General features: G+C 44.1%; 1 protein-coding gene across 2 annotated transcripts; it reads right to left on the bottom strand.

The window, feature by feature from the left end:
• Positions 1-265: 265 nt before the first annotated feature.
• Ostgamma (oligosaccharide transferase gamma subunit) lies at positions 266-11,215 on the bottom strand. 2 transcript variants are annotated; one of them, XM_077627902.1, is made up of 11 exons: positions 10,993-11,215; positions 10,213-10,385; positions 10,026-10,143; positions 9,627-9,709; positions 9,413-9,470; positions 8,391-8,531; positions 5,715-5,798; positions 5,507-5,570; positions 4,326-4,412; positions 3,059-3,149; positions 266-508 (listed from the first exon to the last, which is right to left on the bottom strand). In XM_077627902.1, the coding sequence occupies exons 1-11, from the start codon at positions 11,080-11,082 to the stop codon at positions 493-495; spliced, it is 1,005 nt and encodes a 334-aa protein (XP_077484028.1). In that variant the 5' UTR covers positions 11,083-11,215; the 3' UTR covers positions 266-492. The 2 variants fall into 2 exon arrangements, with proteins under 2 accessions (XP_077484028.1, XP_077484029.1); XM_077627903.1 differs by having other exon boundaries at positions 4,338-4,412.
• Positions 11,216-12,996: the final 1,781 nt, after the last annotated feature.

Genomic DNA, 12,996 nt, shown 5'->3' with positions numbered 1-12,996 from the left:
TAGGCAATCATCAAGACTAGTACATGTTCACAATAAGCTCCTAGACATTGCAAGGGTTTAAATTGTGCTGCACTGACTGGTGCCATGTACTGTAAGGTGCAATTCTGTTACGACAGTGTCCATTGCATGGCACAGTGCTTCCATGGTAGCTTTTCTGGTGCTGCAGCCGTGGCACGCAGTGTGGTGAATTAGTCCTCTTGCTTGGGAAGCTCCGACCAGCAGTGCCTTGTTGCACCAGTGGAAAGCATCACTTGCCAGCACAGTGTCAGATTTGTACCAATTTATTGAAGAGAAAAACCTAAAAACACCAACCAATAAAGGGCAATATCAAAGTTGAAACAAAATGGGGGCAACCTGAGGCACCTATGTACAACCGAGCTCGAAGAAGAACAAGGGGCGAGTGAAGGCGTGGAGTGAACGCAATCCGCCAGGTGTGGGTTGAAAGCTTGACGTGATGTGGGGATGACTTAACCACTGCCTTGGGGACGGAGCTCACTTGAAGAGAAAGCTGGAAGGAAGAGCAGCAAAATGGAGCACGGTCGCGGTGGTGGCAACAAAAAATGACAGACCTGAATGCTAACTTTCATTTTGCAAAGGCAAAGGATGCTGGATCAGCAGGCAGGCAAGAGGGAGGGACAACAGCAGAGGTAACCGAGGACCACCAAAATGGTAAAAGAAGGGAAGGAAAGGGACTACATAACAGCAAAGGAAGGTGGGTGCTGGCCATAGATGCAAAACAAGTGACAGGCATGCAGAAGCGGGCATGAATAATACATTGAGGCAGAAGGTGTTGGAATAAAGAGAAGAGGCACTTAGGATGAGGAAGCATGGCCTTGGTGAAAAGGGACAGGAGAACCACACCACAACCTTGGAATCCCAGTGAGCAGCCACACACACACAGCCTTGCAAGATATGGAAGCCTGAATAATGCAGCATCGTGGTGCCACACGGTAAAAGACATCAAAGGCCACTGGAAGACAGCCAGCCAAGCACGACAGAAAGTATGGCAGAACAACTTGGCACCTAATGCAAGTAACCTATTGTCACATGTCCACTCGCATCAAAACGTGATATGAAGCTCCACACCATTTAAATGCTAGCACCATGTTGTGCATGCAACACCTCTATTAGCACTAGTGGCCGGTATTTTCTTTCAGTGTCTGTGTCAAAAACTTGTGTCCCATTCATCTGAGTCATATTAGATGCACATTACGTTTGGTGCCACCCCTTGTATAGTGTCGAGGAAGTTTGCTACTATGTGCTAGTAGCTTGCTGCAATTAAATCTCTCTGCCAAGCCTCCATTTAGAGATGTGGCTGTTGCATGTAAATTAACACACTGCCAAATGCCCATCAAAAAAAACAAAAAACTGCAGAAGTAAAGTCTGGGTCGAAAATCTCGAGACACCTCCCTTCCCACCACCTCGATGTTCTGAATTGTGCTGCGCTGCATATGGGTGCCATCTGACGATGCATTCCTGGTTCCTGGTGTGGACCAGTGCACTGCACCGGTTTCGATACTGGGTTTCTGAGCACACCACGCTTCAGAACTTCGAAGCGGGGAGGAGGGGGGGTGTCGGACACTTTTGACCCCGACTGCACGTATAGCTACGCTGGTCAGTGTTGTGTGGCCATACCAGCAAAACTGTGCACGTTGGAGGAGATAATTACCAGACTATAGTCCGCGGACTATACATCCTTAAAAGCTGAAATTCTGCGTGGTGTGGACTATCTGTGTGTGTAGCCTGTATATGATTTAATGTTTTTAAGATCTTTTGTCAAAGCCAAAGAAGCCGAGCGTGGCTGTGACAATTTACTGTGCATGCCATCCCAAACCAAGTCGTCAACAGCTTCATGAAAGACGGGCTTAAAACCGCTACAACAGACGAGTTGGATTCTGAAGGCGGCAAAGACACTAAAGAGCTGTTAAGTCGAATCTGAGATGCTTGACTTGTCTTATCCCAACAGCCCTAGAGAAAGACATTGTGGCCGGATTTTAGTGCCGACTTCTATGCGGTTGATAGCTAAAAGGCCCGGAGTATCACTGCTTCGCAAAAAAAATTGGCAGTAGCTTAGCTCGGCTATGCCAGGATATACGTAGCGAGAGGTATGTTTCCATGACTGAGCTTGTTGTGGAAACATAACCGACTCTTAATTAGGCAATTTCTTATGGGTTGCTAAGACAGTTTATTTCAATACTTTGTGATCTTGATTGAAACGGCTGCAGTGAAAGACGTGCCATGAGGAGCTATGGTATGGCAAGAGCACTTCAAATAGATTTTCTCATCTTAGTGTTATTTCCAACATGAATACCCTTATGGAAAGTTTTCGTTATGTTTTTATGGTGCAATTTCAATTTATCTTATATCCTTGAATTCAGAAAGAATATAACTATGAAGCTACGCTATTTTTTTTATGGCTGAGTTGAACATATCAATTTTTGTGAGCAATAAAGTCACCTAATCTCATCTCATAATTATCGTAGTTCGACATAACTAAACATTTTTATATGATGGTTTACCACAGTGGCAAAATAAATACCATAGCTCCTCATGGCACGTCTTTCACTGCAGCTCTGTTTCAATCAAGATCACAAAATAATGAAGTAAACTGTCTAACAACCCGTAAGAAATTGCCCAATTAGGAGTCAGTTATGTTTCCACAACGTGAGAAATAATTTAGATATACTGAAACTAATATTTTTGAAAACAGGAGGGAGAAATACATATACGAACTCAATTTCATTACAGTATATCTAATAACAAAAATTTTCATTTTCAGACCTGAGTTGCCCCTTAATTGTGCGCAGCACTGCAGCTATGACTGCGAATGTGGGGTTTGCACTTTCAAGATTGGCACAGACCAGCGCAAACAACCTACAAACTTTCCAGCAAGTGGTGCCACATTACTGAATGTTCAGTGTTCAAGTCTCTGCCTATCTGGAATTTCTGTGGTGCTTTTTAGAATGTTGGTAGGTGTAGAAATGCTTCACGAGTCCTGCTTTTAAAAGGTGTTCAGGCAAGTGCAAGCACTGTGCAGCTTGAGAAAGTGTGGTCTCACCTGTAGGGGTATCCATGAGCTTTTGACCGGAAGATGGAAAGCAGGAAGCTGAAGAAAACTGCCACCAGCAGCAGACCCACAATGGCCATGACTGGAAGAGTTGGAAAAACGTCCAAGGCTGAAAGGAAGCACTCACCACACATAAAAGATCCTGCACATTCAGGCATGTGGCAAAGATCAGGTTTTTGCAGACACTCAACAGATACAGGAAGTGACAGAAGACGTACGCACCATTGAACACGAAAAAAAATCACTGACAATTACGATACTCATCAATGTGAAATTTGACCGCAGCTCTTTAGGTGTTTTGATTTTGCATGCGCTTCTTCGAAGCTAGAACCCTGGCACGGGCTGACTGACGGCGCTAAACGTCCTTCATATATGGATGGGCTGCGTCTGTTCCTTACTTTGCGCTGTGCGTGCATGCACAGTACAAACGCACACTCACCCACCTGCCAAGGCTTGTGTTGGCATTAGTCGGGCGAGACAGGTTTCTAGAGGTTTCGGGTTTCTTCTCTCTGACCCGGTGCTGCCACGCATGAGCGAAAGGGACAGGCCATCACGCAACACACAAGGTTATGTGCTCTCCATGGTTAAACAGGGGTTGTTTCTTCAAGCTTCTGGGTACTTCTGCGGTGCGCTTGGGCAAGATACCCTTCGTGCTGCGCCGGCTTTCAGCACGCGTGTGTACGACTTTGGCGCCATCTCTGAGTGAACGGCGGCACTATGTGTTCACGTGCCCAATTACGCCGCTCAACCCACGAACAAGTGCTTAAGAGCCACGCTCTAAAAAATGCAGTTGAAACAAATGTACACCAATTATATCCTGGAATTTTGCGACAAATGTGTCTGCAATATTGCTAGCAAAAATTACCTAGCGTTATCCTGCTGAGTACGGTATCGCGGGTTCGGCTCTCGGTCAATGAGCTGGTAGCTGATCAGCATTAAAATACTTTAAAGCAAATGTTTGTAGCCTAAGTCCGCATAAGGGCTTCAAATAACCTTGTTCTTACTGCACTTACTCTTTCTTCCAAACCTTGAAATACCTGCACTATCGCTTCTATTGCTGGATGTATTTCCCCCACACAGTAACACTGAATAGGCGCTGTTAGTACGAGACCTATAAATAAAATCCCAGCTAGGTGGGCTAGCCTACTCTCACCGTGCTGAAGACGCAAGGAGTGTGATGAAAGAATTCACCAATGCACCAGGACTCGATGAAATTCTTAACGATTTGCAGTGCCTGCAAAAAAAGGGTGATCCTTACTTGCATACTCACTTTTTCGCTTCTTGGGATCCCCCTTTGATTCGGCAGCGTCGTTCATCAGAATCATGCCAAACACAATAGCAGCATCTGGTACAATTCGTTAAGGATAGTTCTTTCAGCATAGCCAAGGTTGAAGACCATATAGACTTGTTGCAGCAACCTGAGCATTGCACAGTGCTAAAGTGAAACAGAGATGGTTAGCTACACAGCTGTGTTTATCACCCATTCTCAAGGGAACTTTCCATTAATAACAGTGTGTTTGGTTCACTCCCAACTACAGTAACTACTCAAATCAAATTTGCACAATCTTTGCATATGAATGATGTTTCAACATAATATGCTTGAGTAGGTACAGTGCATATGTCACTGCTTTTTGTAGAAGGTTTTTGTTACAAAATTCAAACATCTTTAAATCTGGTCTCTGAAAACTAAAAAAAAAAAAGACTCATCAGTTCAGGGAGTTGCCTGCAGATTCCACAGGTCATGCCTAAAAGCAAAGTGCAAGTCTGTAATAGTGTGCTGTAGCGCACTGCTCGGCTTCAATGGATGCTTCCAAACCACATAACCTGCAGGCAGTGAGTGCTACTGTACGACCTGTGTCCGACATCCGAGCAGCCGCTGTCCTGTCGTGGATGCAATGACATGGCCCTCTCCATCAGTCACATTTCTTGCACTACTGAGCAACTATGTGAGCCTCCTTTATTGATCATAATTAGGTAAGTGCTCAGCTTGCACAGTGGAGTTCGTTTAATGGAGACTGGTAATTTTTATAGTGCACATCTTAAAACTATGTTTGTCAAAGAAATTTTCTCTTTTTACAACTACGAATGAAAAAAGTTGATTGGAGTCCATTGCGTGAAATAAAAGGAACGTGTGGAGGTTACAGAAAATGTGAATACATCGATTGGTTTCAGAGTTAAAGGCATCGTGCAATGACAGCAATATCCTGTGAGGTTATGCTGTCTCTAAAGGACACTTGTCACCTAAGGATACAAGCAGAGGATGGGGACAATGAATTAAATGCAAAAAAAAAGTTAACTACAAATCCTGCTAGCACTGCCATGATCAGTTTCACACTTGCACTCAACAAAGTAAAACTTAAATCTGCAGCAAATAACTTCCACCTGAAGAGGTCTAAGATAAAGGTCAGTATTTGTTTGAGGCACTCTACAAAAGGATACTCAGGAAGATGACAATGTAGGTCTCCACAATGAGCTGGCCACCACTGCTGCTGTGAATGTAAGCCTGCAGGTAAAAAAAGTAAAAAAAAAGATTCGTGAGCACAAGAGGCTCAGCACCAACAAAATCAAGACATTGTGGTTCAATGGTCTCGTGCAGGCAAGCACAATGAATGATAAAAGACGAGAGAGTGTAAAGTAAACGACTCACCACACCACGTTGTGTTTTGTGCATGAAGGGAGGTCCACGAATATGGTTCCACATCTGCCCAGATGTCATGGCAAACACAATGCACTGCGGGAAGAACACCAAACCTCTGTGAGAACCGAGACCTTGGTGACACTTAGTTTCTGTATTTGCAGAAATTTTGAATCTATGGTAGTTCTGACCCACCGAATGTGGTAGTAACCCAGATGCGAATGCTCAGAACCCTCACCTTCAAATCGACCTCCAAATCGACCGGTACCTGATTTTTAAGAACCCTAATTTTTTTTATGCAACGAAAAGCCTGGTGTCTAATATGTGCAGCATAGCAACAGTTGCACTGTAAACACCATGAAACACCTTTGAGAGGATTTTGTTTATTATTCCTACAGTGAGTGCAACAGTGACTGGATGCCTGTGGCATAGGACCTCGGCAACGATGTCTTGTGTTGAACAATGTGACTGTCATCTTGGCACACGCCTGTGAGACTGTTGCATTACTTCTTCTGCTAATATCCATATTTATGGACTTTTATGCATATACACACTAACATACACACTATGCTCACATATCCGCTTATGGGACAACAAAACACTCGTGCTCACTGCTACACCAAATACTGCCGCTGTTCGTTGCCCCGCAAGTCAACACGAAGACAGCACTGCTTTTCAGCACATTTATCATGTTAGGAAATGCTCTCAAGACAGTGTGAAAACTAATAACACATCCATACATAACAGTTAAAAAAAAAATGGATTTAGCTAAAGTACTGCTAAGTGGTCACATAATGCGATGCATCAATTATACCAAACTTTCACAGTGGAATGTTACTTTCATGCCGTTTTGACAAATTAAAATCAGAACTCTCTAACATTTCACAACCAGTCCCAATTCTGTCAATATTAGGACGGACCTTTTCACTTCCATCAAAACGTCGCAGAACATTTTCGTCAGTTTTTGCTGGTCTTTTTAATACCTGGGTGTTTGTCCACCATTTCCAAAGCATCTTTATCTACACATGTGGCATATAAATTACGGAAAAAATGCCCACGAAAATAACCCTGCTACACATTTAACTTTATACAGAAATCTGATCTCATTAGTTTGCTGTCCACTGACTGCCAAACCACTGCTGGAGTTCTCAACAGCTACTTGATCCTAAGAACTGGTAAAGCGTTTAGAGACCCATTCTAGCAATGCACTCATTAACCATGCCACATTCACTGCATGCGCAGTAATTGTGGCAGAGGAACCATTTGTGGTGAGAGAAATTTGTGAGCACACATCCTATCGGGACATTTCATTTTTTGTGGCAGCTGAACTCAATCACACAAACTAAAAAACGAAACAAGAACCAAAGTGACCTTCTAAACAAGCGCTTCTATGTTAACTTGGACAATGAGAATGATACTTATTGTTATAATAATTCATGCAGAACTCCTAAAAATGCAATCTGGCACCACATCTAATGCCAAAAACAAACTCAGATCAGTTAAACACACTGGGCACACCACCACATTAATCAAAATGCGCCAGCACAAATGTAGCACTTGCAAATGCCCCCTTGCTGCAATGAGAGACTTTCCTGGAGGGTTTGGTTTGAGGACGCAAAAGTAGTGCTGAATGCAGTTATGGTCACTGTTATCATCAGTTGAGCTACATACATTGCAAGACAAAGGTCTCCTCCCCAATGATTTCCAGTCAACCCTGTCTCCTGTGCCAGCTGCAGCCACTGTTCCCCTTAATGTTCTTAACCTCATCTGAACACCTGACTGTCTCTCCCAGAAGCATTTAGCTTCTTCTAAAAGCCACTCCAACACCCAAAGGGATCACTGGTTACTTGTTCTCCACATTACATGCCCTAACCATGACTGTTTCCACTTCTTGGTTTTCAGCTTGCGTTTGTCCCCTAAACCACTCTGCCCTTAACATTACCCTTACCACTTTCTTTTCCACAGCTTGAGGCAATGTCCGCAATTTAATTTCAAGCCTTTTCCATCAGCCTCCAAGTTTCTGTCCCATATGTCAACACTGGCAAGCCAACTATTATATAATATACTTTCACCCTGAAGGACATTGGTAAGATGACAATCATAACCAAATCATTTACTGGTTCAGATCTGCAGTCACTACCACCCGTCCACTGCTTTGCTGCCTATTGTAAACATTTGTTCCTTCTCAGGCTGTTGAACATTACTATGGCGTTCTGCACATTCTGCTCTAAGCGTTTAGATTCTCAATAGTGCACTGCAATTTCTCCCCCGAGTAACAAAGCAGGGCAATCGGATTGCAAATACCACTAATTGTTACTCAAACTTGCTGTTGAAAGCATACTTTGCAAAGTTTCATTCTGCCCTCTTCTATGTCCCATGTTTTGTCATGGGCACATTTAGACATCGCGTGGTCCAATATGACAGCCACCACTATCTTGATGACTTATTTTGCAACATAAGGAATATACTTTACCAGGTTTGGTATCACTTGTAATACACTGTCAAACAAGCTTTTACAAGGTGAAATTTAATGCCACCTGGCTTCCATGATGTCATCGTTGTCTGAAAAATGCTTGGCAGATCCCCAAGAAGCTTTCAAAAAATGCTTGCAATATTCCATAACTGGCATGTTCCCCACCAACGAACCATTTCCTCAACTCTTAAAACGTGCCAGCAGATCTCACGCACCAGAGCTGCAATGCCCCAGGAAGTCTTGTTGTAGAGGAAGTCCAGATTGTTCCGCCGCATGTAGAGGAGGGCTCCGATGAGTGCCACCAGGATGACCAGTGCAATGGTGCCAGAGTAGCTTGGTGGCCGGAACACACGGATCTGGCAATGGCAGGCACCAGTGAGCATATGCTCAATTTCTGGCAAAAAATCAATGAAACTCTGACCTCTTGATTGAGTGGACATAACCAGATGTTGATGGCAACCACAATAAATGCAAAGGGGGTTTAACAGAGCCCGATATCAACATAAGGGTGCATGACACCCCCTTTACACTGACAGTTTTGACTGCCATTTGAGAGGGTAAAGACAGCTGAGCTTTCAAACTGCCATGGAAGTGAACAGCAGTTGGCAGTGCTTGCATGGCACATTCCGTGGAGCCCAGCTAAACATCTCAATCAAATTTTTAGGCCACGTGCAACCCAACAATAAGTAAGGACATCTTTGAATGCTCTTTGTTTCACTGCAATCTTAATATGTGACCAAAAAGGTGGTTCCTCCTCCTCGCTAAATTGCAATTCATATGAATTTTGCTCTCATCTCCTAGAATATTTTGCAAATGAACAATGTGGTTTTTTTTTATGATGCCACTGTGTGTTTGTGTGTGTTTTTGTTTAGTGAAAGCTGTAGACTTTCGTCTATACTAGCCAGGAGAGCAAACTTTCATGTCTTCAGGGAATGTAGCTCAGTTAGCCAATACAGCAAACCACTGACTGCAGACTCATCAGATTGTCAAATCAAATGGGTCTGCCAGTTGACGCTACAAGGCATCACTGCCCAAATGTGCTTGCAGTCAACTGTCACTGGCTCAACGTTGGTGGAATAGTCCATGCACTTTTGAAAAGTTCCTTAAAAATGCAGTGAATCAAGAGATAGAAAGCTAGTGCTGAGCGTACGTTGCTTCATTTTAAAGGGTTCCGAATGTGTGGACAAGCAATTAATATTGCTCACAACTATGTCAACGGTAGGCAGAGACCACTTACATGAACTTCCGTGCGTTCAGCAATCCACCTAGCAAGGGCCTCAGCCCCAAATCCAAGCCTGAGAAAAAGAGAAACATGTCTTAAAAATTGGCAATGGCAAAACTGTGCTTGCTGTCCACAGCCCAAGCTAGCGCACATTGTTTCCCTCTTCTGTGTCGAATCGAATACACGTACTGAAGCAAGTGCCTATGAAGTGCTGACAAAATGAACGCACCTCTGAATATCATGATGGTCACTTCTCTTCACCTTGCCCCTCTCAGGAAAATGTATAAAGACTGGTGCAGAGTTTTGCTGCAGCTGCAAAAGGCATGCGATGGCAAATTAAAACGAAAATAGGAAACAGGCATTTGAAGAAAGATGACCACTACTTATGTTTGATTCGCTGTCTGCTAACAAAATGTCACAACTGATGAACCAGGCAGACAAATGGGGTTTTCCATATCTAACCAGTTACACACGCAACAAGATTGGAAGCATCCCAATTTCCACTATGTTCTTAATCAAAGGTTTAAACTCTACAAACAGAGTATAAAAAGTGACAGTTTTCAACACGAATGACATGAAAATAAAACATTTTAGAGCACTGTTGCAAACCCGACCAAATTAAGCTTACCATGTTGAACACATCTGACCCTTCATCGAAGTCAACAAGGCCGAAGAAAATGCGATTGCTGTAGGCTGAAGAGTAGCGCCAAGAGTTGGCCAAAATCTGGAACTCTTCGTTCGCTTGTCTGCAAACAATCAAACACCCGTCACAAGCGGGAAATTTTCACGCGGTTGTCTGGCAGAACAAGACCCACCTGCAAATAGAGCACTGCCTTTGCGGTGCTAATGCAGTCAGCATCACAATAAATGAGTAGTTGCGCGGAGTCGCCTTGATGAAGTGTCGGAACTTTTCCCCATTCAGACGGATCACTGGGCGCTTTAGGCTGAGTTCTGTCAACTGCTGAACTCGTTCGCCCAGCGTTTGCGCCTGAAAAAGATATGTTTCGTTAATATTTACCCTGTTTCGTTGTGCTTGCTTTGGTTTACATCTGTGAAATTCTAGCTCCAAACATGTACTGCCGTGTTGAGGTGTGGCTATTATCTTCCTCCTCCCCCAATTTTATTTTCCCGTTCACTAGATTTTCAAAGGATGACGCACTCACAGTCTTGGCGCCACAGCACTTCTCTGAACGAGACTCATTTTAGAGCACTTTCAAAATGTGTTAACTGCTGACTTGCCAACAGCCAAAGTACGTCACCTATCACCTTAGGAACCATTTTATTAAACGAAATCAACACGCAGCTAAGTGCTCGAAAAACATTTATACAGTAAATCGAAGTCGGGAAGAACAGCCACAGAGCTCTATATGCTGACGTAGGCCGAATACTGAGCTGCACTCGCGAAGGAACACCAACTGTTTTCGTAAAGTCCAGGTGAACGTCAACCATGCTGCGTAAATTCAGCTGTAGAGCCTAATGCAATCGCATTAATGTGGCGCTCCAGCACCAACGTTCACTAACAACGTCTACTGTGTCTCAGGAATGTGTTGTGGTGCGATACGTGGCAGCCGGCATTCGAGCGGACTTCTACTCACATCTCTTCTCCGGTAGTTCCCAGAAGTGGATTCGATGCTAAGTATTGCGACTAACACAACTAAAAGAAAATTAACACAGGACTTTAACATCCTGCTGCAAGAAACGCGAACACTCGGAAAAAAGTACTTCGCGTTAAACGCTTACACCTGCACCACCTCCGCGCGAAAGCGAAAGGATGCGTGCGTTTACATGTGGCTAGCTTCGCGAACGCCGTTGGATCATCCGTAGCCACAGCGCTTCCTGGCAAAATAAAGAACTTTATATATTTCAACAATTTATTAACTAATTTAGTATACTTTTTGTTATCGTTCTATTAATAATAAAAATATCCAGTTGTTGCCAGTGTTTTGTTTCTTAGATTCTTTATGGTTCAAACTTATATTTCAGGAGGCGCAGCAAGCGCAGGAGACAGGTTTCGCTTTTAGACTTTTGGCGCCAGATTTGAAATTGAATGATTACGACGCCCAGTTCCTTATTTCTTCAAATACTTCATAGACCCGCCGCGGTGGCTCAGTGGTTAGGGCGCTCGACTACTGATCCGGAGTTCCCGGGTTCGAACCCGACCGCGGCGGCTGTGTTTTTATGGAGGAAAAACCCTAAGGCGCCCGTGTGCTGTGCGATGTCAGTGCACGTTAACGATCCCCAGGTGGTCGAAATTATTCCGGATCCCTCCACTACGGCACTTCTTCCTTTATTCTTTCACTCCCTCCTTTATCCCTTCCCTTACGGCGCGGTTCATGTGTCCAACGATATATGAGACAGATACTGCGCCATTTCCTTTCCCCAAAAACCAATTATTATTATTATTATTATTATTATTATTATTATTATTATTATTATTATTATTATTATTATACTTTATAGTGTAGTGACAGATAAGATAGGTTGCGATTTAGGAAATTTTGTCAGCTAATGTAAACGGCAGCAGATTCTCACGCATGCTAATTTAGGTTTAGAACAGCGTTATTCTTCGGTTGTAGGAAGCAGGGCATTAACATAGATCATCGGACGCACTCCGGCTCTGGCGGGCTTTTCTCCTATACTTCAAGGAAGAAGGGCCTGGCCGTTTCTTCGCAGAGCCGACCACAGGACCACCCCACTTCGAAGAAGAAGTGGAGACCGGCCCTCCTCCCCCTCCCCCACCTCCACCTCCATGAAGCCCCTCATTTCTGCCGCAAGGCTAGGCCTATTTTATGCAGAAATAAAGACGTATTAAAAAAAACATAGAACTCGTCAAGTAGGTTGCCTAACATGACGGCAAGGTACGCGACATGTGGTGGTATATGTGCAGTATTTGTCGAAAATATTCTGACCACTTAGTGGCTGGTCCGTTTTAGTTTCTTGGCCTTGTTGAAAGCCTGTTGGAGCTCTGACTTTTACACTCCAAGTGAATGTCGCCACGTAGAGGGGAAGGGAAGGAAGATTCACACGGACTAACTCAGTACATAAAAATGAGTGTGGATTGAAGGCTCCTCGAATGTATTTGAGAGGATACAATTTCATATAATAATTTCGTACAATACTCTCACCGGGCAAAGTTGACGCTGGCACTTGTAGGCGTCTGAAAACGGATATATAGCAGCGAAGGGAGGAGGAGGAGGAAGAATAAGAAGAAGAAAGGCAGCGAGGTTAACCGGAAGAATAGTCGGTTTGCTACCCTACACGGGGAAAAGGGGTGAGGGGATAAAAAATGGAAGAGAAAGGAAAGTCACTATGAAAAGTCAGCGTTCGTTAAAGTCACAGCCACGCCAGAAGTTCGCAAGAAACGGAGCAGTGCTTTGGGGGCCTTCACCGCCGACGATCGCCGCGGCCAGTGGCCGAGAATCTTCATTTCCGTCAGTGGGCGTGGATCTAGCCGCTCCAGCGCACGGCGGAGCGACTGCCTTTCGGCGCTGTAGGCAGGGCAGTCACAAAGAATGTGGGCTATAGTCTTGTCATACCCGCAGATGGCACATGAAGGGCTATCAGCCACAGCGATTAAGAAAGAATAATGGTTGGTGAAA

This window comes from Amblyomma americanum, chromosome 6, assembly GCF_052857255.1.
Source record: "Amblyomma americanum isolate KBUSLIRL-KWMA chromosome 6, ASM5285725v1, whole genome shotgun sequence".
In the NCBI taxonomy this organism is placed as follows: Eukaryota; Metazoa; Arthropoda; class Arachnida; order Ixodida; family Ixodidae; genus Amblyomma; species Amblyomma americanum.
Note: the sequence above shows the minus strand (reverse complement) of the source record. Positions and strands in the feature narration are given on the sequence as shown.

Bases quoted from the DNA above. Each gene is read 5' to 3' on its own strand.
- Ostgamma (XM_077627902.1), bottom strand. From the start codon at position 11,082: ATGTTAAAGTCCTGTGTTAATTTTCTTTTAGTTGTGTTAGTCGCAATA. The intron at 10,144-10,212 runs GTGGGTCTTGTT...GATTGTTTGCAG, and splicing joins AGGCAGTGCTCTATTTGCAG to ACAAGCGAACGAAGAGTTCC. The intron at 3,150-4,325 runs GTAAGGATCACC...CAACTCTTCCAG, and splicing joins GCGAAAAAGTGAGTATGCAA to TCATGGCCATTGTGGGTCTG.